Here is a 27,119-nt window from a genome sequence, read left to right on the forward strand (position 1 = left end):
ATCTACATGATGGGAAAGCCAGGATGGAGAAAGGAAGCGACTTCGGGCACATAGTTTAACCATAAAATTCACCACCGTGAATGGCTCTCAGTTTGGATGACTGTCAAATGGGATCAGGGAAATGCATGCAGGATAAAACAAATGGAGGCTTCGGGATCCGTCAGGGCAGCTCAGCAAGGCACAGAGGAACAGCCGCTGAGCAGCAGACCAGGTCTGGGGCAAAAGGGAGCCAGACCCCTCCCGCAAAGATCTCTCGCCTGGAGCAGCCCCGTCACTGTGCCTAAGGCAGGGGTGGGCAGCCTGGGACAGGAGCTGGGGGGTCGTCAGCGCTCTGTTTAAGGTTGAAATCCGGGGACTCTTTGTGGTTTGGGAGTTGGGGGCTTAAAGGGCAAAATGCTGCCTTAAGCCTTGTGGAGCTTGCAAAATGGGCTGTGTTGGGAGCCAGTGCAAAGCAGCGCCTGCAAGTCAGTTGGCCAGAAGGGTGGGGAGATCCGGCACCGATCAGGGAAGGGGCGCGTGGGTGGGATGTAGCAGCGGATCCTCCCCTACCCCGTCCAGCAGCACGTCTGCTTGACCTTTCACATGGAGAGGGGCCCTTTCTTCCAAGGGCCAACCTCCGGTGTGGATGGCACCTCCTGCGCACCACCAAAGAGGTCCTGCTCGCGGACCTCCCTCGATGGTTTGCTGAGTGGTGAAGTGTGTTAGCCACGGGAGATCATACGGGAGGCGGTTAGGCAGCTCGTGAATTTGCTGACCCTTCCTGGGACAAATTATTTGCTCTGCCAGTTCCACCCCTCAGCTGGCCATGGGGCTCTCGGGTACCTTTGGGCTGCTGTCCAGCTCTCTTCCACCCTCCCCCCCCTGAGGGGAGCTGTTGCGGGATAAAATGGAGGGAGACACCCCTTCAGCTTCCAAAGGAAAGGCAGAGGACAAATACAGCGACAACAGTGGTAGTGAAGAAAGGTAGAGACGGTGAAACTCTTCTTGCAGAATAAGCCAATGGCGGAGCCCATATTAACAGCCGGTGCGCTCCCTTCGGCTTCTGTGGTGGCGCTTTACAGAGGAGCCGAGAGGTTGCTGCCCTGAGGAGTTTAGCACCCAGAGCAGCCACCTGGACCCTCACGATGCGCGTCCAGGCAGAGGAAGCCCATCTTCAGGGCAACCGCGCAGAGCCTTCTGGTGCATGAGCCGTCGACAGGCGAATCCGAGGGTGGGAAGGGCGCGGCAAGGCTCCTTCGCTCCAGCCGAGGGGAGCTGAGAGAGGGGAGCCAGGTCGCTCTACAAGTGCCGCAGTGAGCCTTGGCACCGTTCCTGGACTGGCCACACAGGGGTGAAATGTGCCACGGAGTCTTTGATCCAGAAAATGGTGCCAAAGTGCCTGGGAACCCCTGAATGGAACCTTTTGGTGGTAAAGCCGACTGCGATGTCCGGCCGCTCTCGGTATGTCGCATTTAGGCAAGCCGGAAGCAGGGCAAGTTATTTCCTCAAGCCGTCGGGGGCTAATTTGCCGCAGGCCCCGATGTTGCCTCTCTCTAGGTGTGCCGGGAGAGAAAGGCGCCTCCTTCCTCCTGCCCGGCCTTGGGAAGCGCTTCCCGGGCAGCAGCACCCGGAGCAGCCGGACTGAGGGGGGGACCAGCGACAAGCAGGGCTATTTCAGGCCTTGGAATTCTAGGAAAAAAGAGACTCTGAATTCAGATGAATGCAGGAGTGTGAATAGGCTGTTCCTGAACAAGGCCCAGTCTTGAAAAGAGGCTGTGAAGATTAACAGACCCTGTTAAAGGTCAACATGCTGTGTTTGCAAAAAAGGGCCAGATTAGACCACAGCCAACAGGAAAAGAAAGTGTGTGTGTGAATTGGGGTGGGGGGATGAGCTGGGAGCTAGAACAGGAAGGGAAGGATCAGCACTTTTTGAGCAGCAGAGCGAAAATTGGAGAGAGCAAGACAGAGAGAGGTAGGTGCTTGCTATGTTCGCTGTTTGGATGTCGCTATTTTCATTTCACACCCTGGAGAACGAGCAGGCCTTTTGCAGCAGGAGGCGATCCTAGGCGAAGAGGGGAAAGAGCATTTTGTAGGAACATCCTGGTCAGAAAGACAGCAAATGCAGGTTGCCACTCTCAGACACCAGTGTCCCACCAGTGCCGTTCTTCGTTTGTAGAAAGGGACCTCCCCCTCCCCAAAGGCATCCTCAGTTTGAGCAGCTGGAAAAGGGGGGCTGGGGGCTTTTGTGTAAGGGAACAGCAGAAGGGGCGGGGTGGGGGGAGCGTTGAAACCTCTACATTTGTACTCTACAATCCTTCCCTGCCCATCTCTCCCAACTGGCCCTCTAAGATGTCCTTTGCAAGGCTGAGAAGGAAAAGGGTTGAGGGAGCATCCATAGGATAGAAGATGGCAACTGGGAAGCATGAAACTGCCCATCTGTCAACCACTTCCTAGCAAATATTCCTCCCATTGCAATGAACAGGCAGGGAGGAATCCTGCTTCACCCTGGACCAGGCTGAGAAGGTCCTCCTCCTTCAAACTTCATCATAGCTGCAAACATTCTGCTGGCCTGGGAGAAGTCTTCTGGAGCCCAGGCAGGTCTCTCACTGCAGTTGTTTTTATCTATTTAAAAATCAACTTTAAAAATTGTGTACTCCTTGGTACACAAATTTCTCAAGATTCAGGCTATCTCTTTTGGGAGAAACTGTTCATTCATCAGATATCAGAAATGGTGAGCCTTTCCTCTGACCGCTCCCTTTGGGTGCCATTTTCTTGACTCTTAGAACGTAGTTCGTTTTTGTAGACTTCATCTGCATCCAGGGCTGTTCTTATGGAAAGTAAAATAGCATTACTGACTCACAGATTATTTCTCAGCAGGATTCAGTGGGATGGTTAAAATCTGTGACTTAATAAATTTAATGATATTTTATTTAATAAATACAATAAATTTAATCTTTGGAGAGATCTTTCTCTCCATCTCACCACCTGTCAGCCTGCCAGGTAGACCAGACAGGAAACACAAACTTATGAACTAATTGTACTTTATTGTAAGGCTACATTAACAGAATCTTGCAAATCTGAAAGCACAAATCTCCCGCCATGTTTTCTTACAGCCTGATAAGTTAGGGCAGATCCGTTCTAAGTTTCTTTCTCTGCCCATTATACAGCTGCGGGCTCCTCCCCCCCTTACCTGATCATTCCCTAGGCAGCATCTCTTCGCCCCATCTCTTGAGGTCTTTCTCACATACCATTACATCACCCTCCCCTTCAGACTCATCCCCCCCTCCTGAGTTCCCAGGGGAAACAGATTGTGGGCTGTGAGAACAAAATGTAGCTGTGCCACTCCCCTCTTCTGCCGGTAACTCCCCGAGATCACAGGCAGCGTCCCATAAATCAGCTGCGCCTGTAGAGGTGATTGACACCCCTCCATTGGGAATCCCCATGTCTGATGTGGAAGGAGCTGGGTTATTTCCCATGCCCCCTACTTGAACTCTTGCTATCCCTGAGGCGCCCCTCAACCCACAGAAGAACTCCTCCTGCTCACCTTGGTCAGTGCCTAACTCCTGCAAAGCTGGTAGTTGCCGAGGACAGAGTTTGTTAGGGTATTGGTCATGAAAGCAGTACACCGACTGCAGCGCGTGCACGTCCGTTGCTGCCTCCCATGACTTCTCCAACTCTGGGTAGCCTTTCCAGTATATCAAGTACTCAACCTGCTTCCCTCTGTGTCTAGAGTCTAACACCACTTCCACCTCGTACTCTTCCTCCCCATTTGTCAGTAAGGGGGTGCCGTCTGTGAATGCAGAGTGCAGGGGGGAGCCTCTTTCACAAGCAAAGACCGATGGAATACAGGATGAACCTTCATTGATGCTGGCAATCGCAAATGAAAGGTTTATTTGCTTAGTCACTGTGAGAGAACCAATACATTTCGAGTCTAGTTTCTTGGAAGATCTCGCAGAAGTTAGAAATTTTGTAGAAAGCCACACCCAGTCCCCTTCTGCAGTTCTAGCTCCCTCCCGTCTGTGTGCATCTACTGCTTTTTGTATGCTGCCTTAACTAGTTCGAGCTGTTCATTTAAAAGGCTTTGGGCTGCTTGCCTCTCATGCAGGAAATCTGTGGTGCAAGGGACTGTGCTTTCTTGTCTGGTTGTTGGTAAGTCCTGTGGGTGGAATCCGTAAGTTGCCTGGAAGGGCCACATACCGACAGAGGAGTGGGCTGTACTGTTGTAAACAAATTCAGCAAGAGGTATGAGCTCAGTCCAGTTGTCTTGCTGATAAGAAACATAGCATCTTAAATATTGCTGTAATAGTTGGTTAACCTTCTCAGCTTCTCTGGTGGCCTCTGGATGATGCAAGGAAGACAAATGAATTTTAATATTTAATAAGTGCAAGAGGGCCTTCCAAAATTTGGAAGTGAACTGACTTCCTCGGTCCATAATTACATGATTGACCAATTCTCTATATCTAGAGATGTGGTCCAACAAGAGTTCAGCTCTTTCTTCGGCTGCCGGGAGGCCCTTGCAAGGAATAAAATGAGCCAGTTTGGTAAATAAATCCACTACCACCAATATGGTAGCATATTCCCATACTGGGGGAAGGTCTGCGATGAAATGTAGAGAAATCGTGTCCCAGGGCTGCAGTGGGGTCTTTAGCGGCTGCGGTAACCCAGCTGGCTTCCCAGGGATTGGTTTTGCTCTGCAGCAGACGTGACAAGCGGAAACATATTCCCTAATTTATGTGTGGATGTGGGGCCACCAAAACTCTCTGAGGGCCCTATGTTGAGTTTTAAACATCCCCCCATGTCCTGCTGTTTTGTTGTCGAGGCACAGCTGTAGTGGTTCCTCCCGTAGGGAGAGAGGAACATATAAACATCCATTGTGCAATGGCTGCCGCCCCTCCACTGTGAAAGGCGGAGCAGTACCTTGTTGGACTCCCTGGAGGTCATCCATCCAGGCCCTGGCATATGCACCCTCCTCCTGTGGCTGTGCCCTAATCCGATCAAAGAGACCAACCGCTTGTCTTCCTGCTGTTGGTCTGATTTATGGTGTGACTCAAAATTGCAAGGCTGGAGTACCGTTGCGGGGGCAAGGGTGCGTGACTGGGAGACCTTGAACTCCGGCATACGCGATGGAGCCTCTGGAAGTTTGTTCTGGGAGCCTGGAACGTATGAGATGTAACAGTCAAAGTGGGAGAAAAATTGTGCTCCTCTGATTTGCCAAGGGGTGAGGGATTGGGTGTTTTGCAGAACCTCTAAATTCTTACGGTCTGTACGAATTTTCTGTACTGTTTCTATACCTGTGAAATTAGCGGTTGCCCCAGAGTCTGTGAGAGCAGAAAGCGCCATCTTCCTCCTGGAATCTGAAGCAACAATAACGGGAGTAATGGAGGGCGCGTGCCTGCTGCTGGCCGTCCAAGCTCTCCTCCAGGGGTGGAGGGCCCCCCTCTGGAGCTCCTGGCAGGGGGATGGCGAAGTCTCCCTGGAGTGCTACTTCAGATCGAGCTGGACACTCGCTGGCTACGTGCTCTAGTGATTCACAGGTGCTGCATCTCATTGCTGCATCAGACGCTGGTGCTTTTACTGAGTGTGATCTGGCTACGTGTCCTGGGACCCCACAGTAAAAGCACAGTCCCTCGTCCCTTCTTCTTTGCTTTTCTCCTGAGGACAGGGATCTCTTGGCTGCTCTGATCTGCGGGGTTTCTCCCACACTGGATTCCCAGGAGGCTACTGGGAGGGGTGGTCTGGGGGAAGATAGGTTGTAGGTTCTTCTCCCCTTACCGTGCTTTCCCTGCCTTAACTCTTCCAGTCGGGCATCTGTTATTACACAACACTGATACAGCTCTTCCAGAGTATTTGGGGTGCCTCGCCTCACCAGCTCGTCTCTTAGGTCATCGGTCAGCCCTTCTCTGAACTGCTCAGTCAGGGCTAAGCCATTCCACCCTACGTCGCCCACAAGTCATTTAAAGTCCAAAATGTATGACCTTACTGTCCCTGCTTGAGCTTCTGGATTTCTCACCTAGCTGTGATTCTCTATATGGGATCCCCAAAGTGTCCCCTGAGTTTACGCATGAAGTCCTGATAGTTGTCCAGCACCAGATTGTTCCCCTCAATGAATGGCATTGCCCACTTAGTTGCCACTTCCTTCAAGCAAACTTAGCACAAAAGTCACTTTGGTGTGATCAGTGGGAAACTCCACTAGCCTGCCATAAAGATTTCACATTGAGCGACAAATCCCTGGAATGGATCCTGGTCCCCTCTGACCTCCTTCGGCAACCTCCCATGGGCACGCAGGAGCATTGGCTGAGTTTCTGTCTGTTGGGCTGCCGCGGATTGGGGCAAATTCTGCCCCAACTGTTGTGTTAGTTGTATCGTGGCATTTTGCAAACTGGACATCTGTGTATCTACCTGCTGCTGGCATTGCAACAACGCTGCTGCCAGATGCTCAGTGGATAGTGGGGTTCCTTGAGGATTGGAGGCTATCCCTGAAATTCCTCTCTCTGGAAGAGAGTAAGAGACTTGCAAGATTGATGTCAGCCTTCCCAGGTAGACCAGTCAGGGCACATGACCAGGTGAGCTAATTCTACTTTATTGTAAGGCTACATTAACAGAATCTTGCAAGTCTGAAAGTACAAATCTCCCACTGTCTCCTTTACAGCCTGAGAAGTGAGGGCAGATCATTTCTGAGTTTCTTTCTCTGCCCATTATGCAGCTGTGGGCTCCTCTCCCTTTTACCTGATAGTTCCCTAGGCAGCATCTCTTCCCCTTGTCTCTCAAGGTCATTCCCACATACCATTACACCACCATCAGGGATATTTGGTAGAAAAGAAAGAAAAAAAAGGACCTTCTCAGTAGCAGCTTCCAGGATGTGGAGCTCTTGCCCGCTGAAGGTTAGATGAGGTCCCTCTCGTGTGTCTTCTACAAGCAGGCAAGGACCTTCTTTAGGCAGGGATTTGGCAGTTAACCTCATTTGCTTGCTTACCTGGGCTTTAATAAATGTTTAATGTTTCTTTGGATGTGTTTGTCAGTTTATGTTCATAATTCTGTTTCTATCCTTTTAAAATTACTGCTAAACTGCCTTGAGCATCACTATGGAGAGAAAAATAGACTTCTAATAAAAAACAGTTTTCCTGATTTTCTTCAATTGTTGTGGCCACTGGAGTCAACTTGCAATCCTCCACCATAACTGGCCAACTTTGGGTCTCTCAACAACACATACGAGGCCTTGTGCTTTTGTGTTATTTTATTCTGATTTTCATAACACAAGTTTAAAGGAAGCAAGTTTAAATAAACTTAATTGCAAAATCAGAGCAAGCATGGTTTTGGAAAGGTGGTCCATTACAAGAGAGGAATTGTTCTTCCCTAATAAAGTAACACTGAAAGGTGTGGGAGACGATTCGAAGCATTTGCGCACCTCTGTGCAGAAATGATAACTCGTCTGTGAGAGGAGTCTAGTCCATGGGATCCGTCCATGGAATTAAGCAGGACTTCCTGCTAAAAGGGAATAAATAAGGATAACTCACTGTCCTATTGATGAACTGTGATTTCAGATATTCCAGAGACGTCACATGCACAGTCTAGTCCTAATCCTGCACGTGACAGTATTATCACGTAGCTGGGGTGAAATGGGGCCGTGAAGGAATCCCTTGCCAAAGTCCACCTCATGAGTGACTCGCAGCAATGGTGACGTTTTAACCAAAGACTGTTTGTTGCCCTGTAGGCATTGTGCCATGTAGGCATTGTTACTGCCCAGGCTGCACCTACAAAAGATGGACTCCTCAGGAGCCGCAGCAGAACATGTCGGGAGCCCTGCTGCCACCACCTGTGACGGTGCTCCCCAGGGAAAGCCTTCCCCCAGCTCTCCCCTCGACCCCAGAGCAGGGCAGACCCCATGCTGGGAAGAAGAACCCGATCTCCTGGGACAGCAGGACTTGGGCCACACATGTTCGCCAGCCCACCCAAATGTCTTGTCATCTTCAGCGGGGAAGGAGGGAACTGCATTGCAGCAGCCACAAAAAGGTAACACACACACACACACACACACTCACTGTATTTTTCCAGGTTCCCTTTCACATGCTGGCTGGGGAATTCAGGGAGCTGAAGTCCACATGTCCTAAAGTTGCCAAGTTTGAGAAACACTGAGCTATGGTAACAGAATCTTGCAAGCCTGAATGTGCTTCCCCCTCCCTCCCTTTCTGTTTGTGTGAACCAGGAAGGGGCTTATCTGTGACGCTTTCTCAAGTTAGTTCCTTGGCCTGGGCTCAGGCCCCTCTTATCTGACCATTGCCTTGGTAGTGGCTCTTCTTCAAGGCCATTCCTTCTGTCCTCTACACCAAGGGACCCTCCTTCTGGTCTCCTTCACTGGGCAGGTTTGCAGGTGAGATTTTGTTACTCATTTCAGGGAAAGTAGTGGTTATTTCATTTACCCATTTTCTGACTTCTTGCAATAAAAAGTGAAGACTTCTCACTCACACCTGAGCCCCACAGGTACCCCAAAGAAGAAAAGTGCACGTGCCCAAAGTCATAAAACACCATTGCCCTCAACAGGAAGTGGATGAAAGGAAAACTGAACTGCTGTCTTTGGGGACGTATCCATTATCCATAAAACTTGATATTTTCAGCTCTCTTCCTGAAGATAATAATGATCAGACAAAGGACTGGACTTCCTGATTCTCAGCTGGAGGAGTATTTGAAAGGGAGACTCCGTCTCCTGGAGAATGACAGCCAACGGGCCATGGTGGTTTTTAGTGTAAGTTCTTAAATGTGGGATGAAAGTAAGCTTTTGGCTAGTTTTGTGTTACGAACCCAGTTGGAAAGAGCGGTGTGTGGAGGAGTTATGGGAACCTTCTGGAAAGTCCTTAGGGCCAAATGCTCTTCTGAAGTTTGAATCCCTGAGCCCTTGCCTAGTGGAAGCCACAGCGATATCAGGTGGCCAAGGACATCCTGATATGTGGGACCTCACTTTCTCGTTGGTCTCCCGATCGTCTCTTGTTCCTCTTCTAAAAAGGTTAGAGACTGCTTTTGTCTCACAAGATCCTTTATAGGAAAGTCAGTGTCTGTTTCTAGAGTACACATGTAAGTGTCTTAACCCATTAAGAAAATAGAATATTTTTAATGTGTAACATATTGGAATAATATTTATTAAACTGAAATGCTTTTAAGAGTAGATGTGACTGGGCTAGATATGCAGGAAAGGCATTTCTATAAGCTGCGAAAGTCTAATTCACTTTTTGGCCAGTCAAATGTATGCCATTTTTCAAGAGGGAGAAAGGGTGTCATATAGAATCACCCTGCAACTGTGACTTTCTTATATTTAAACTCAGACATTTACTTGTTCTGTTCACAGAAGAAGTGTGTGATTCCTCTTTGCTTTCCTCAGGAGTTGTCGGCCAGATTACTGTCCATTCACAGTGAAGACCATCTCATCGCAGTAACATTTTGGACCTTGGAGGAAATCTGGAAGTTTATAACTTACTATTCTCTTGGTAAAGAAACTGATAAGAAAGTTTGGTATTTTGGTGGTTGTTTGTACTCTGAATATTAAGACATTGTTTAAGGTATACAAATTTAAAGATCCGGTTTTAAATTTTGTATACGATAGTACTTCAGTTAATTTCATACGAAAGGTTTTCATGGAGTAGAGTTTTGGAATCCAGAAACTATTCAGATTGGATCCGTCTCCCTGAGTCCAGGGTCCAACTGTGCTTTCAGACAGGTTTGAGCCTGCTGCTTTTCTCTCTAAAGTTTCCTCAACTTCCAGAGCCAGGAAAAATGGTAAAATTCTTATCCCCAGCGATGCGGGATTGGTGAGCAGAGGCTGAGCACGGACCTTTCTGTAGTGATTCTGAGGAGATTCCTACCAGTAACAGTGATAACAAAATCATACAGTAGTTTTTGTTATTCTGTTTTGGGAAACTAAGGTATTCATGAAGACGGGGCTGGAGTAGTGCTGGTGCAACAGAAAGTAATCTATAGAAGTAGTTAATAGAGTACGATTGCAGGCTTGCCCCACGTGCCTGTTCTCTGCTGTGTCCCCCCGAGTTGCCTCCATTCCGTCCTCACTCTGGGAGGGAGACAGCCTTAAGTTGTCCTTGGCTGGGGTGTGGTGAAGGTGGTGTTCCCCATCCAAGGACAGTTTCAGGGAGTATAAAATCTGCTTTGTTACTCCGCAAAGGCCAGTAACTGAGGACGGAGTGCAATACAGAGCCAGCAGCTGTCTGCCTGTAGAGTTTTCTGCCACAAAAGAACTGGGGAAGGGTCCGGAGTGGGAAAGGCCTCAGGTTCGGTATTCAGATCCTCCTGATTTCACTGGAGCTTGTATTCAGATTGAAGCTGACGATACTGAAAATAAGAAATCCCAACAATGGTCAAAATAAGAATGTTTCCCTCTTCAACCTGTACTGAACTCTAGTCAGAGACTGAAGGATCCTTTTTCCCCATAAGGCACAGCTGCCCCACAGCTCTACCCCTTCTTTTCTTTTTGAGTTCTGTACCTTGGATGGATTAAGGGTAGAAATACTATGGAGGTCAAAGAGTTTTTGGTACCTTGTCAAAAGGCATGATACTTCCAGGAAAAATATGCTTCTTTTAATATTACTTAAGTATTTTTAAAGAATAAACCACGGTGGATGATACAATCATGTGGAAAAATGCCTTTGACAGGTTTTTTAAATCACTGCATGGAGAATCTGTTGCTGGAAGACTATTTCTGGCTCTCTTCGCCAGAAGAAGCTGCTGGAATTGAGGTCCTTCTGGATGAAGAATGTCTCAATGCAGTGTACAGAGGACTCTTAATTCAAGAAGGTACCTGGGTTTTTACTTACCCTTGTGAAACAGTATTTAACATCTGCTGAACTGAATGAGGATCTTTTGGAATGAATGTTGAATAATTAGGTGAGTTTGCAATAAGAGAGGGACTTCATTTAGGGCAGAAAGTACAGAAAACATTGTGTTGTTCTTGCTCTTCCCTTCCCTTCCCTTCCGCTTCCCTTCTGGTTTTACTTTACTGTATTTGAACATTGCTCCAAGCCTTCAGAAGACTAAGTTTATGACTGTCAGCAAGGAATCTGAATGCTTTATGCTGTTTAGCACTATGATAATTTGGGAGAGTTAAAAAGCAAAACAAGGACTTCGTGTTCCTTCCTGATAAAACATCCTTGTGTAACAGGGGAAGTCTTATCTTCTCGTGGTAAAAATAAAACCAGCCTAATAAGATGCTCCTTACAAGTATGTAAATTCTTCTTTTCTCTTATGGGCTTCTTAAGGCCTTGGCGCATCCATTTTCCAGTTTTTGAGGGTTTGGGGGTGGGCTGAGCCTACGCCAGGTAATGCCACCTTCTTCTGAGCAAGCTGCCGCCCTGCTGCTGGTCCATTGCCCCAGGCCTATAACAGAACCTTTTATCATTTTAACGAAGGAAGGAGGAAGGTCACTTTTGGTGAGAGGAAGGTGTCAGGAGGACAATTAGTAAAGCTGAATGAAAGAAAAATCCAAGAATGTCAAGAAAGCATTTGATTAATTTGACTGGCACAATTTAAAGTTAACAGTAAGTTAGCATGTTAATTTTGATAAATGTTTAATCCTGATAATGTTCTGGGCATTCTTGAAATTTAGAATAAGGTTAAACAATTAACCATTTTTATTAATAGGAGCCCTAATCATATATAATCAACTTTTTAGAAAAATTATACACAGTCTTGGTGCTTTTTTATTCCAGAGTTTCTGAGAAATTTAGGTTATGACCATTAGTAAGAATAGAAGAAAAAACAGAGTAAATTACCTAATAAAAGCTTATGGACAGAAATTTATTGAGTTAACCTGGCTGAGATTTAAAGTCAAGAGGTCCATAAAATCCGATGGGTACATTTTTTCATGACCAATGGCTAAGGAATGTGGTGGTGGTAGTGGTGGAGATGCAGCGCTTCCCATCCTTCCTGTCAGGCCTTTATCCAAAGTGGCACTAGGGCAGGGTTCCTCAACCTTGACCACCTGAAGGTGCGTGGACTTCAGCTCCAAGAATTCCCCAGCCGGCATGGGGAATTTTATCCCCCATACTATTCGACATCTACATGCTATCACTTGGAGCTTTGGAGCTGGATGTCACAGGACTGATAACACCCAGCAGTTCTGCTTCCTGCCACCTAACTCCAAAGACGCAATCCATAACTTTGGACCCTGCCTCGGTTCAGTCACGGGCTGGGTGAGGGAGAAAAAGATAACATTAAATACAGACAAGACAAGGTAAGAGGTTCTGCTGGTCAGCAGGAAATTGGATTTGGAGACAGAGCTCTGGCTGGGATCACACTTTTGCCTGCACTGTCTCTCTCTCTCTCTCTTTTAGAAATAAGTGTTATTAAAAGTTTTACAAAGAATGTAAAAACTAACACAAACTACTAAAAAGTAGAAGCAGCAAAGAAAGAAAGAAGGAAAAAAGCAAAAGTGCAGAAAGAAAGAATAAAAAGAAATAGAAAGAAGAAGCTTCCAATTTCCTTTGCAGCAAATATGTATAATTACACAATTATCTCTTACTCTATGATTACAAAAAAGTCTCACTTTTTTCTATTATCCAGGTTTTTTCTTTTCCTAATCATCACATCCACAAGTCATAAGTGCATTTTTTCCCATTTCATGCAAAAAGTCTGTAAGAGGTTTCCAGTCAGCCGTAAATTGTCTTCTCTCTGATCAAAAACGTTACTTTAGCCATCTCTGCAAGTTCCATCATCCTCACCAAGCCTTCCTCCATTGTGGGTAGTGTCGAACCTTCCCACTTTTGAGGATATAATAGTCTTGCCGCAGTTGTCATATATAAAAACAAAGTTTCATGACTTTTTTCTAGTTGCTTGTCCATTAGTGCCTAAAGAAAAGTCTCTGGGTTTAGTTGTACTTTCACCTTTAAAACCTCCTGATTGATACACACACACACGTACACATACACATACATATTTGTATCCAATTTTTTTTAGCTTTTTTACATTTCCACCAAACATGATAAAACGTCCCTTCATGTTGTTCACATTTCCAGCAAAGATTCAAACTACCTTTATACATTCTAGACAGTTTATCTGGTGACAAATACTAATGATACGTGTTTTATAAAAATTCTTTTTAAGGCTAGAACACAATGTAAATTTCAATCCTTTCAACCACATATTCTCCGATTGATCCATTTGTACATTACAATGAACATTTTAGCCCATTTTATCATACATTCTTTCCCTTGCTCTTCTTCTGTCTCATATTTCAGCAAAAGTTTATACATTTTAGCAATAACATGTTCCTCGTTAGTACATAATTCTATTTCAAACTCAGTCTTACCTGATTCAAAACCATAAAATATTTTATCCACTTTCTGATAATTGTACATAAGAAAACCATGGACAAGTTATCAGATCTTCTCTTGATTTCATTTTACAATCCCCTTGACAAAATTCTAGTACATCTCGGTAAGTTACCCATTTGTGTCTACGTGTCATTTCTTGTCTATAAAATGCTTCTTGTGCTGAGAGCCATGAAGGTGCTTTCAGGCACAACCTGAGTTTGTATCTACTCCATATTTTCAATATGGCACATCTAAAATAATGATTTTTAAAATCCACATGAACCTTGACTTTGTCGTACCACAAATATTAATGTCAGCCAAATCTCAGGATGTGTCCTTCTAACTCCAAAAACCCTCTATTTCTCAGCAGCACCCACTCTTTCATCCAAACTAAACAGCAAGCAGCAAAATATAGTTCAAATCTGGAAAGCCCAATTGTCCTCTTCCCTTGGCATCTTGTAGTACCTTATATTTAATTTTTTCCCCCTGCCATACAAATTTAGATATAACCTTCTGCCATTGTTTAAATGGTACATCAGTTGTCAAAACAGGTATTATCTGAAACAAAAATAACATTCTACGTAAAACATTCATCTTAAACACAGACATTCTCCCCAACAGTGACAATTGTACTTTGTACCATCTTGACATACCTTTTTTAATTTCATTCCATGATTTGACACAGTTATTTTGAAATAACATACAATTCGTATTTGTCATAATTATACCCCAATATTTTGCCTTCTTCTCAATCTTGAAACCCATTTTATTCATCAGTTTTGTTTGATCTTGTAACTTCATGTTTTTTGTTAACATCTTTGTCTTCTGTTTATTAATCTTGAAATTGCTAATGCCCCAAATTCTTTTAATTTACTCACTAAAAGTTCAATTCCCTTTAAAGGATCTGCCAAAACCCAAACCAAGTTATCTGCAAAAGCTCTTAACTTACATGATTCTTTTTTAATCTTTACACCCATGATCCTCTCATCTTGTCTTTTGTCTCTATTCAATATTCCAAGAACTAAAACAAAAGAGGAGAGAGTGGGCAGCCTTGTCTTGTTCCTTTTTGTATCTCACAGGGTTTAGTTAAATCTCCATTAATGATTATTTGTGCTGTCTGAGCAGTATAAATCAATTTCACCCATTTTATAAAATTCTCCCCAAAGTTCATGTCTTCCAAAGCCTTAAGCAAGAAAGCCCAGTTCAAATCGTCAAAAGCCTTTTCTGCATCGGCTTGCTTACTTTTGCCTGTTCTCTCTTGGGAAACTTCCTGGAGCCTCGGCTGTGCCTAGACTCAGAACTGGCAGCCGAGGGGAAAGGCATTTTTTGGGGAGTTACATCCACACCTGGTTGGACTGGGCAACAGTTATCCACATCGTGGTTACACCCTATCTTAACTATGACAGCGTGTTCTCTGTGACGCTAACCTTAAAAAATGTGTCCAGAAATTGTAATGAGCACAAAATATAGCAAGGCTCCTAATCAGTGAAAAGCCATGGAGGGGCTATTGATCAGTCTTTATTTCCTCACCCCCCACCCCCATTCACCATGAAGGATAAGGGCTTATTTTTGCAAGATTGTCTCCAGTATTCTTTGACTTCTATATTGATATTAAATGCTGCTTTCCAACTTCCGTCAAGGTTCCGTCTTGCAATTAAGGCCAGTCTTTCTGGCTAATGAACAGATGGAAAACCTCCCCTGAGTATTCAAAATGTTTTCCTTTGCCCATAAAAAATTAAATGGGGAGCTGTTCTCTTCTGCCGTTGGCAGCTTTGCTTTGTCTCTCTTCATCACCAGGGGGAAGCTGCAAAAAATAAAAGAAATAAACCTCCTTCCTGCTACTAAAAAAGCTGCTTGCTGTTGGACTCCCACAGAAACAAGGACCAACCAGTTGATGAGCTATATTCTTGTTGTATTCCAAGAAATAGTAGCCATCTAAGATAGCTGAGTAAGCAGAAATTCCAGATCAGAATTTACACCCAGTCCTCCCCCAAGCCCTCCACGCTACCCTATCAGAAGAGAAGTTCTGGATTTCCCCTTCTCTCTTGCCTTCCCGTTGTCTGTTTACATTCTTGGCATTCCTGCCCTCCAGTCCACCAGCTGGACTGGAATCTTCCAGTCATTAACTGAGCCTGACACCTCTCCTACAGAATAGTAAAAGCGAGCTTTATGCAACCCATGTCTGTCCACCCAGCCAGGCCCAGCCTAACATTTCAGTAGCCAGAGCTCAGTCTTTGGCTGTTTTTCATAATCCTTGATCAGCCCGTGCCTTCAGAGAGAATCTGTTGCCCCAGACTGCAGTCCTTTTTGCTCCTTCCCCATCACTGGTTCTTCATGGGCAGAGATGAGTCTTCTGCCCCCTTGAGAAATGATGGGCCCTTTCAGTGAGTCTTTGCAGGGGAAGAATCTGCCCTTCCTGGGCCCCTCAGGTACAAGTCTGACCAACTGCCTAAGGACAGGTTGGCTGTTAGGACTACGAAATGGAGGGGTATTGGTAAGTGAGGAAGACGGAGACAGGAGCTGGTTGGGGCGCAGGGAGGTCATGGCCAGCCTCCAGAACATTGGCAAATCAGATATCCACAGCGTGTTTTGGATTGATAATTTTTTTTAATAATGGCAGCAAGAAATCAGCATGGGTTGATTTAAGAAGAGCAGTAAGGTTGAGTGACCAAATATTTACCCTGTAGGGGAAACTATCCTTCAGTTTAACTGAATGCAGCAGAGGTGCCCGCAGGCTGCGGTAAAAAAAGTGGAGATGGTGGCTGCAACAGGGCAATCAAAGCTCTGTCCACAGCGCGTATAAAATGCAGGTGGAGTGTGGGTCACGTCACTGTGGCCATTACCTTGACTTTTTTGACCATAACCTGTGGACACCTCAACAGCATATAAACATTTTTCTCTGAGCAGTCACAAATCTTGTTTTATTTCCTGGTGGCCAGCTTATAAATTCAGCACTTAGCTTAGGTGATAGCTTGGTTTTCTTAATAGCAAGTAATTTCTGTATTGCGAGCGTGCAGAACGCAGCAAAAAACAAGGCCAAAAGTACCTCCTGTTCCCGAGATTGTTTTTACAGCGTAGAAAGAAAACCAGGACACCGCTGAGGAGCAAGAACCAAGTAAAACAGGGTGTAATAGGCTGCGAGAATGACCTTGGGAGGCAGGAGGAAGAGCTGCAGCCAGGGCAACGGTCAGACAGGAGATATCTCAGCAGGAAGGGGGGCCTGGGAAGCATCTCAGCATCTCATCTCCCTCGTCCCCTGGAACGTAAAGGCAGGGGAGGGGGAGGCGCTTTCAGACGTGCAAGATTCTGTTACTGTAGCCTTACAATAAAGGTAGCGTTAGTACCATGGCTTTGGTTTCCTGGTCTAGACTATCTTAAAGGGCTGAGATATCCCTTGTCTGACCATTGCCTTGGCTGTGGCTCTTCCTCCTGTCTCCCAAGGTCATTCTCATGAAGTAAGATACATTTCTGCTCTACCACGGGAAGAGCGCTACTTCCCTCATGGGACCTCTCTCTTCCCCCCTCCCACCAAGTAGTATTTAAAGTAAGGCATTACTCCTTGATGAACCAAAACTGGGTCCATCTTTCAACGACCACAGAATGCTACCCCTGTTTCATGTGGTGCTTTTCCCCCTTAAGGTGCCTATTTTGGGTTTTGCCCTGCAAACGTCAGCGCAGATGTTCCAAGAACCATTTGCCAGGTGGAATTGGCAGCTCTGGAGCAAGCCCAGGACGGGCACACCACAGACACCTCGGAGCCCCTGGTGCCTTTCCATCAGTAGGTACCTGAAGAACTTCTCTCTCTCTCTCTGGAAGGGCAGCATGCACGTGCCAAGACCCCCCCCCCAAATAGTTTTCCTTATACAGAATTGCTGGTTTAGAACAAAAACAGTCTCCCTCAAGTAACTCACTCCTGGTGACTTCGTGGAGACAGGATGGCAGTTTCAGCTTCCCTGGCTAGTCCCAGCCCTGACGTTCTCTGGGGGGCTCCCTCCACGGGCCAAGGAGGTTGGATCCCCCTTCGCCTTTTGAGCCCAGGGAAAGCCAGCTATGATGTGGCTTTTTGCAAAAAAGTACCTTTTAAGCCTTTCATTCATTCGTTCGTTCCCAGCTACCAGAAGGAGAACCGTATCAATGTTTTGCTGTAGATGAAGCGCAAGGAGCCTGTTTCTCCTATGCTGAATTATTAGATGAGATGAAGCTTAGAAATTATACTGCAATGATTGATGTTAAAGCTTTAAACTGAAATTTCACTTGAAACACAGATGCCCAGTTATGTGGAAGATGGGCTCTCATTTGTCTCATTCCAGACAACTGTGTAAAATATCTACACAGTACAATACCTTATTTGCTGGCCCTTTCAATGGAGCCGAAGACCCCCTGGGTCCCTGTCGAGGGGTGTGCCTCCCTCTCCCATCTTCCCAAGCAAAGGAGTGCTAGTCTTCCTTTGGAGATCCAACCCACTGGGGTGACATCGGGATACTCCACCAGCCTTCTGCAATCCACCACCTGGCTCTCCTTCCTGGCCCACAGACCCCTGGCGTCTGCTCAGTTCTGCGACGCTTCCCACGGAGCATCTTTAGTGGCGGGCCGTTTATTAGGATGGCGTGAGTCACAGCCCATCGGCCTCAGCCAGGCATCTCACATCAACATGATCATGGAGCTGTTGCACCCAGGAGCCTTTCTTTATATTTAAAAAAAAAATTCTCCATCTTCCCTCAACACCATCACTCGCAGGACAGCCCTGAACCAACAAGCAGATGGGCAGCCCTGCGGGACGGGGTGGGAGGCAAAAGGCAACCCATTCATTTTTATGGAGGAGGACTCATCAGACTCACGGTCCACTCAGGTTCTGGGTCTAGAACCTGCAGGAGGGCAGGTAGGGGACCCCAGACATCACCTTGAAGAAGGTCATGAGGACTGTTAGCCAAGCATGAATTAAGCCCAGGGAGGGGAGAAGGCAGTAGAAAGAAACTCAGAATGACTCTGCTTGGACTCTCTAAGAGGGAGACCACCAGGCTTTCAAGATTTTGTTCCTACAACCTAGATCAGTAGAGTTCTAGTATTTCTGTGGTGTCCATTTCCTCCCTGGCCTACCTCAAAGGGCTGGCCCCAATCTTGGTGCTGTTTCCTGCTTCTCTGGGTGTTGGCTGCTTCAGAGCCCCCCGTGCTCTGAACTTCCCCCCGTTCTTTTCTCGTTTATACAGTATGTCTGTTTTTCTCAGGAATTGTCAGGAAATCAAATTTAGTAAATTCTGCTCTCCCCCCACATTTTTTCAGCTGGTGCAGTTTCATTTACATTGGTTATACAGTAATAACTATTTATATAAAATGAGAGCTGAAACAATCCAGTGATTGAGCTTATCTTCAAAGCGTTACAGCGATGCCATTTATGGTTTATTGAATATTATTTTCTTGAACTTGTAGGTGGTTTCTGAAAGCAAACACAGCATCCGATGGTTTAGCTGGCATAACTGCACTTCCAGTTACGGATCAAGCTGGTAAGGAACGACAGTTAAAACTGGACTTTTAATTTCTGCTTCCATGACTTGAAGACGCCTCTTCACCGTAACATGTAAATGCTGCCAGTCCTCCGCTCGACCTCCGTCTCACCCCAGTATGCCTGGCGCTGCGCTGTGATGCCCAGTTGCCTTTGCCCGCACCACCCTCCAAGCCCTTCGGATCCCTCTCTGCTGAGCTGCTTGGGGGAATGACAGTCCTTCTCCCCACGGCCCGCAGTCCATGGCCTTCACCCACAGCACCAAGCTGGCTCTCATCTGGTATAACTCCCCCAGCTAAAAGCTGATGCTTCTAACGCAAAAGAGAAAAATGCGTGTTCCGCCTCCTCCTTCCTCGCTATTCACATTCCCCAGACAGCTTCTGGGCCACTAAATTCATTATCCGCAGCAGTGGCATTCAGGACCGCCTGCAGACATGTGCACCTGTATAAACCAGATTCACCTGAAGCCGTGAGGCCAGAGGGAAATTAAATGCTCACACAGGCTGTGAGAGTTGCAGCATATCAATACGTAAAGCGTTAGACCATTCACAAAGTAATATTTATATTAATTCACACACTATTAAAAATCTGGCATCAACACTTGCAATATTACCAGTATTCTTGCCACTACTACTAATAATAATTCTCAAGTTATAATTGCTGTAATTGTCCCCCTCTTTGAAGTTCCTGGGCTCCAGAGAGCCCACGTGAGGTCAGCTGGAATGGCCTGAGGCGCTCCTCGCCCCCTCCCCATATCTGAATATTGCCAAAGGCTTAAACTGGCAGACATGGTGGGGTGGCTGGTGCCCCGACATCCTTCTGGTGCAGGTGCCTCACCCCGTCCCTGCCCCTTGGCACCCTGAGTGAGAGCTGAGCTGCATCCAGGGCTGGGCAAGATGCCCCGAGGACTTTTGAGTCATTTTGTGATCAGCCATTATAAAGAGGGCCACCGACCCTTTCTCCCTCTGTGTGGAAGGGCAAGGGCTGGGGCGACCCCGGACAGGTGGCAATAGTGATGGCCAAGAAAGAACCCCCAGCACGATTTCGCTGGGATGAGGATATGACTGAACGGGTTATACTCTGAAAAAAAGGGCTCAGACAGGCAAATGAAATGGCTTCTGGGAAAAGATAAGCAAGCAGGAGAGCCCGAAAATAGCCCATTGGACGCTGGATGCAGAGCTAGGAAGGACCGTAAAATGAGGGATGTTCAAAGCTCCTTGTTGGAGAGACGGTTTCCAGAAATGGACCAAACAACTATTAAAGAAGGTGCTGGAAAAATACTCTAGAACAATGTTTCTCAACCTTGGCAACTTTAAGATGTGTGGACTTCAACTCCCAGAATTCCCCAGCCAGTTGCCAAGGTTGAGAAACACTGCTCTAGACATTGGCTGAGAAGTAAGCTGAGTATCTGATGGTACCTGACTGTGTCACTGGATGAGAACCCCCTCCCTGGCCTCATGTGGGTGCTAAATAGGCTAAGGGGGAGCCTTGAGCCCTGCAGCCCCTGGCAGCAAAGGGGGTCCATCTCTTCCACCTTGATACCAACAAAAATCACTCCCTTCAAGAGCCACTGCACAGTTGTGCCCCCCACCATCCTTCAGAGGCGATCCAGAAAGACACCATGATCAATAGCATCCAGAGCTGCTGGGGGATCAAGTAACCTCAGAACTGTTGCCTTCCTCCTGTCCTGGTCACACCAAAGGTCATCCATGAGCATGATCAGTGTGGGCTCAGTGGATGACCGCAGGCCTAAAGCGAAACCGTCCTGGGCTCTCTGTGGATACAGTCCATCATCATAAAGGGAAGCTTGGAGACCAGGCTATATCAATCCAGGGTTTTATGGCTCCTGTTGGTGGCCAGTGGCATTATGGATGTCAGCATGAAAAAGCTGACCCACGAAAGTCTCCGAAAGGCACATATCAGCTGGGGGAGCCATCACAGCTGGCAGCTCTAGCTGTTTAGTCCTGTAATAAATTATTCCTGGGTTCCCCTCTGGCCTTTTTTTCTGGTTATGAACTTTGCAGGGGATACTATAGGCCAAGAAGTATGCTCCCCTTTTATGCTGGTTGGTTTAATGACCTCTTGTAGCACTAAAATTAATATCACTGACGTGTTATGGACCTGTTTGATGTCTTCTAAATTCTGTGTCATCCAGCCGCAGGATTTTCTGTCGCAGTCGTTAGCCATGAAAGCGTAGTGCCGGACGAGATTAGTTTCCAAAAAGGAGATAAAATTGAAATTGTTGGCTATTTTATGAAATGCATGCCTTGGTTTGTGGGAAGACATATCACTACCGGCCAAGTTGGTTTTGTGCAGAGCAGTTCTGTCGAGCCTGATGGCTTCATGAACATCGTCACAGAGTGAGTATCGTTCAGGATGACAAACAAGGCAGAAAGGGTCCCTCTCGGACGGCGTTGGGAATAATGAAGTAGGTCTCTTGGCCGCTGTCTGTGCCCCCTTCCCTGCATCGTGGAAGATGGGGGGATGAGAACCCACGTGAGCCCGTGGGACAGCAACCGTGGGATCGACCAGCACACTTTCCTTAAACATAATGACCGTTTCTCCTGATTTTGTAAAGTGCAAGGCTGAACATAATGTGCTGTTGTTAAAATGAAAAAGATGGCAAAATAATTTTGATCAAAATTGTTTTCCCCCCGCCATCTCTCTGTAGGCCTTCATATCATTTTGAGATATTTTTAATTTCTCTTTCACCCAACCTGTCTCCAACACTTTTATCATCTCCCATTTTTCCTGCTTTTCAGATTGCACCTTCTCTTTCTCCTCCTCCTTTTTTGACAAGGAGGACTTGCCCTGGAAACCCTCTTTGGGGCTCTTAAATGTCCTAATATTGCCATATTTTACGCCTTTCTCAGACTTCCGTATCTGGATTTCTTCAAAGATGATGATTCCTATTTCATGAAAGAAGAATCCCTTTTGGAGGATAACCTGACAAGGCTCTTGACACAAACTTCCCACAACAGCGTTTGCAGCATCTATCAAATAGGTAAGCAATTCCAAGATTTTGCAGCTCCCTACGTAGGACATGTGTGCAAGGCTTCCGGGCGCATCTTGGACTTCCTGTTTTTGTAAAAAGAAAAATACAAATGGTTGTATGGACTACCAAGTTATATTGTTTGAATTTCATTAGCCTCCAAACTCAAGTAACTGAATGTGCATGAATTCAAAGATTCAATAATTTGAATAATTCAGCAGGATGAAGCTCAAATGAGAATGAACTGAGCATCTGGAATCTGATTTCTCTCAATTTCAAAGTATTTAACAGATCATTTCTCAACTTTTGTGTGATTGAGAAAAACTGGAAAATCTGCATTTACTACCAATTGCAATTACTTTCAATATGTAGAGCTGTGTGTTACCCTGTTTATCTGAAAGGAAGTTGGGCCTGAATTTAGGATGATTTCCCCCCAGAGTAAGATGATTGATAGAGAGAGAGAGAGAGAGAGAGAGAGAGAGAGAGAGAGAGAGAGAGAGAGATAAATAAATGATAAACATAAGCATAACCCCACAGGATACGCAGCTTCCCAAGGTTTTCATCTCCAGCTGAAACCAAACTTGGAGGTCCCCCATCACCAAGCCAGTAAATATATGTGTGTGGCACACTTGTGTATATGCTAAAAGCCAGAATCACAAACGGCAAGGCCAGAATAACAACAGCAAAAAAAAAAAAAGTTATTGTTTAATGGTTAAAATTGTTGTTGTTGTTGTTGTTTAGTCATTAAGTCGTGTCCGACTCTTCGTGACCCCATGAATCATATTGCGCCAGGCCTTCCTGTCCTTCACTGCCTCCCTGAGTTTGCTCAGTTTCATGCTCATTGCTTCAGTGATGCTATCTAACCATCTCATCCTCTGCCGTCCTCTTCTCCTTTTGCCTTCAATCTTTCCCAGCATCAGGGTCTTCTCCAAAGAGATCTCTCTTCGCATTAGGTGACCAAAGTATCTGAGCTTGAGCTTCATTATCGATCCTTCCAATGAGCAATCAGGGTTGATTTCCTTTAAGATTGACTGGTTTGACCTCCTAGCAGTCCAGGGGACTCTCAAGAGTCTTCTCCAGCACCACAGTTCAAAGGCATCAATTCTTCGGCGCTCAGCCTTCTTTATGGTCCAGCTCTCACAGCCATACATTACTACTGGAAAAACCATAGCTTTGACTATGCGGATCTTTGTCGGCAAGGTGACGTCTCTGCTTTTTAATATGCTATCTAGGCTTGCCATAGCTTTCCTCCCAAGGAGCAAGCATCTTTTAATTTCATGGCTGCAGTCTCCGTCTGCGGTGATCTTGGAGCCCAAATAAATGAAGTCTGTTACTGCTTCCATTTCTACCCCTTCTATTTGCCAGGAATTGATGGGTCCAGATGCCATGATCTTAGTTTTTTAATGTTGAGTTTCAAGCCAGCTTTTGCACTCTCCTCTTTCACCCTCATCAAGAGGCTCTTTAGTTCTTCTTCACTTTCTGCCATTAGGGTGGTATCATCCGCATATCTGAGGTTGTTGATGATTCTCCCTGCGATCTTAATTCCGACTTGTGATTCTTCCAGCCTGGCATTTCTCATGATGTACTCTGCATATAGGTTAAATAAGCAGGGTGACAGTATACAGCCTTGTCGTACACCTTTCCCTATTTTGAACCAATCGGTTGTTCCATGACCGGTTCTAACTGTTGCTTCTTGTCCCGCATACAGATTTCTCAGGAGACAGGTAAGGTGGTCTGGTACTCCCATCTCTTTAAGAATTTGCCACGGTTTGTTGTGATCGACACAATCAAAGGCTTTTGCATAGTCAATGAAGCAGAAGTAGATATTTTTCTGGAACTCTCGTGCTTTCTCCATGATCCACCGAATGTTGGCGATTTGATCTCTAGTTCCTCTGCCTCTTCGAAACCCAGCTTGTACATCCGGTAGTTCTCGGTTCATGTATTGCTGAAGCCTAGCTTGTAGGATTTTGAGCATAACCTTGCTAGCATGTGAAATGAGTGCAATTGTGTGATAGTTTGAGCATTCTTTGGCGTTGCCCTTCTTTGGAATTGGAACGTAAACTGACCTTTTCCAATCCCGTGGCCACTGTTGCGTTTTCCAAACTTGCTGGCATATTGAGTGCAGCACTTTAACACCATCATCTTTTAGTATTTTAAATAACTCAGCTGGAATACTGTCATCTCCACTAGCTTTGTTGTTAGCAATGCTTCCTTTTAATGGTTAAAATTAATTACCTGTAAAAGTAATTGGTCCTACATTTCCAGGTATCCATAAACATACATATAACCCCTCATCCACGTTCCTTCCAGCAGAACCAGCCAAAAGGAAGAAGAGAACCAGTTTTGGGGTGGAACAGCTGCCACAGGGCAAGAAAGGAAATAGAAAGGGGGGACAGAGATGAGGTGTGGGGAAGAGGTAACTGGACAGACAAGCAAAATAAAAATAGAGAGATTACAGAAGAGTTAAAATTCACCAGGCAAGCAGGAAGGCTGAGCTGCTGCGGCTACTGCTTCTGTGGACTCCTGAGATCTGGAGTGGATTTTCTCTGCGGTGAAACAGATGTAGCTCCTACCTTGTTCAAATGTGGGGTGAGAGGGAAGCCCCTGGTCACGCATACACACCCGGACCCAAAGTGCTGCTTTTAGGCTGATCTGGGCCTGAAAGGGCAGGGTGAGGAGCAGAAGTCCTGGGGAGGTGGACTACTCTTCCTGTCCCTTTTAACGCCCCTCCCCACTCAGAACAGGCCCAAATCTTGGCATCCCCAGGTGAAGTCACCAAGTTGTCGCGTGGCCTCCCGCAATGCACCAGAAGTGGCGTTCGAGTCTCATGGTTGGGCCTCTAGCAAAGGGCAGTCAATAAGCCAAACGTGGCCTGAATGAAGCTCTCCTTTTTCTCTTTCTCATCTACCAGATGCGCAGAATGACGCTGACCTTCAGAAGCCTCGTGAGCAAGGTAAAGGGCGTAAATGGGCAAGGTGGTGGGCACACTCTCTTTTCTTAAGCATAAAACAAGGTGGAGAAAGGAGCATTGGGCTGACAGAGAATGCAGGATGGAAGCTTTACTCTGAGCTTTTTCTTTTTTAATGGTTTTATTAAAAGTTTTAAAAGAGAAGATAAAAACTAGGGCAAACTAATCAAAAGTAAGAAAGAAAAAGGAAAAAGAAGGAAATCAAAGAGAAAGCTAAAAGTGTAAGAAAAAAAAAGAAAAAAAATAGAAAAGAAAGAAAAAAGATACAGAGAGGTGGCTTCCAATCTTCTTTACAATAACTACAATTTACCTCTTATTCTATGGTTACAATATCCTCTATAATCTATCCTGTCTAGGAAAACCATAAATCATAAGTTCATTTTTTTCTGTTTTACGCAAAAAGTCCATAAGGGGTTTCCACTCAGCAAAAAACATAGATATTGTCTTCTCTCTAATCAGTTTGGCCATTTCAACAAGTTCCATCAACTTGACCAGCCATTCCTCCATTGTGGGTAATCCTGAATCTTTCCATCTTTGTGCATACAATAATCTTGCTGAAGTTATCACATACAAAACCAGAGTTCCATGACTTTTTTCCAACTGTTTGTCCATGAATCCCAAAAGAAAGAAATATGGTCTCAATTCTATATTAGTCTTTAAAACCCTCTGAATCAGTGTATGTATTTGAATCCAGATTTTTCTAGCTTTTTTACATGTCCACCAAGCATGATAAAATGACCTTTCTTGTTGTTCACATTTCCAGCATAAATTTGTAGTGCCTTTATACATTTTAGACAATTTATCTGGTGACATATGCCAACAATACATCATTTTATTAAAATTATCTTTAAGATTTTAGCATAATGTAAATTTCAATCCTTTCAGCCACATATTTTCCCATTGCTCCATCTGTATATTATAACCAAAATTTTAGCCCACTTTATCATACATTCTTTCACTAGTTCTTCTGTTTCAAATTTCAATAAAAGTTTATACATATTAGCAATTACATGTTCATTATTTGTACACAATTTATTTCAAACTCAGTCTTACAATGTTCAGAACCATAAATTCTTTTGTCTACTTTAAATCTTTCTAACAACTGTAAATAAGAAAACCATTGACAACTATATGCCACCAGATCTCTTGATTTTATTTTATATTCCCCTTGACAAATTCTCGTATCTCGCAATAGGTTACCCATTTGTGTTTACCTGTCATTTCTCATCTATAAAATGCTTCTTGTGCTGAGAGCCACAAAGGTGCTTTCGGGCACAACCTGGGTTTGTGTCTATTCCGTATGGCACATCTAACATAATGATTTTTAAAATCCACATTAACCTTGATTTTGTCATACCACAAATATCAGGCTGTGTCCTTCTAACCCCCAAAGCCTTCTGTTTCTCAGCAGCACCCACTCTTTCATCCATGTCAAACAGCAAGTTGCAAAATACAATTTCAAATCAGATAAACCCAATCCTCCTCTTTCCTCCTCTGTCCTCCTCTTTGCATCTTGAAACACCTGATATTTCTTGATCTTAAAACCTACTAATGCACCAGATTCTTTCAATTCCCTTTAAAGGATTTTCCAAAACCAACACCAAGTCATCTGCAAGACCTCTTAACTTATAAGTTTCTTTTTTAAACTGTACTCCCACAATCCTCTCATCTTGTCTAATATCTCTATTCAGTAAGAACCAAAACAAACAAGAGAGGAGGCAGTGGGCATCCTGTCTTGTTCCTTTTTGTATCTCACAGGATTTTGTTAAATCTCCATTAACAATTATTTGTGGTTTCTATGAAGTGTAAATCGATCTAACCCATTTTATAAAGTTCTTTCCAAATTTCATATCTTTTAAAACCCTGAATAAGAAAGCCCAGTTCAAATTGTCAAAGGCCTTCTCTGCATCTAAAAAGATCAATGCGGCTTGTTTTTCATTATGTTGCTCCAAATATTCCAAAATGTCCAACACATTTCTAAGATTGTCCTTTAACTGTCTTTTAGGTAAACCCCCCCCCCCATTGATCCCCATGAATAAATTCTTGCAAAATTATTTTCAGTCTATCAGCTAGAATCATTGTGAACAACTTGTGGCCATTATTCAATAATGATATTGGCCTATAGTTCCTTGCTGAAATCAAATCTTGTCCCGCTTTAGGTTTTAATACTACGTTGGCCTCTTTCCAACTCTCTGGCATACCAAATCATTCTTAAAACTGTCAGGGGAAAAACCTCATTAAACACGGGAGACAGACACACCAGAACATAAGTCACTTCAAAGTTCTAAAAGTTTTATTAAATGTTAGTTCAATAAGCAAGTAAAATTCAACCAGTAGCATACAAGGTACTTAGATTCACATTGCAATGAGGAC

General features: G+C 45.1%; 1 protein-coding gene across 8 annotated transcripts in view; it reads left to right on the top strand.

Annotated features, from left to right (window-relative positions):
* The window catches only part of SH3TC1 (SH3 domain and tetratricopeptide repeats 1), a 46,572-nt gene that overhangs the window by 6,352 nt on the left and 13,101 nt on the right, over positions 1-27,119 (top strand). The window contains exons 1-10 of one of the 8 annotated variants that reach the window (XM_007432357.3): positions 1,843-1,951; positions 7,691-7,989; positions 8,592-8,719; positions 9,350-9,455; positions 10,633-10,773; positions 16,926-17,064; positions 18,714-18,787; positions 20,942-21,146; positions 21,660-21,790; positions 24,690-24,731. In XM_007432357.3, coding sequence (XP_007432419.2) covers positions 7,740-7,989; positions 8,592-8,719; positions 9,350-9,455; positions 10,633-10,773; positions 16,926-17,064; positions 18,714-18,787; positions 20,942-21,146; positions 21,660-21,790; positions 24,690-24,731 — 1,216 coding nt within the window. In that variant the 5' untranslated portion in view covers positions 1,843-1,951; positions 7,691-7,739. Of the gene's footprint in view, positions 1-1,824; positions 1,952-4,060; positions 4,129-7,690; positions 7,990-8,182; positions 8,348-8,591; positions 8,720-9,349; positions 9,456-10,632; positions 10,774-16,925; positions 17,069-18,713; positions 18,788-20,941; positions 21,147-21,659; positions 21,791-24,689; positions 24,732-27,119 lie in introns of those variants that run through there. The other 7 variants (XM_088131112.1, XM_088131114.1, XM_088131111.1 and 4 more) reach the window with 7 other exon arrangements.

This window comes from Python bivittatus, unplaced genomic scaffold (genome assembly GCF_059951505.1).
Source record: "Python bivittatus isolate LINGU-HERP-01145 unplaced genomic scaffold, Pbiv_v1 ctg000970_np1212, whole genome shotgun sequence".
Classification (NCBI taxonomy): domain Eukaryota; kingdom Metazoa; phylum Chordata; class Lepidosauria; order Squamata; family Pythonidae; genus Python; species Python bivittatus.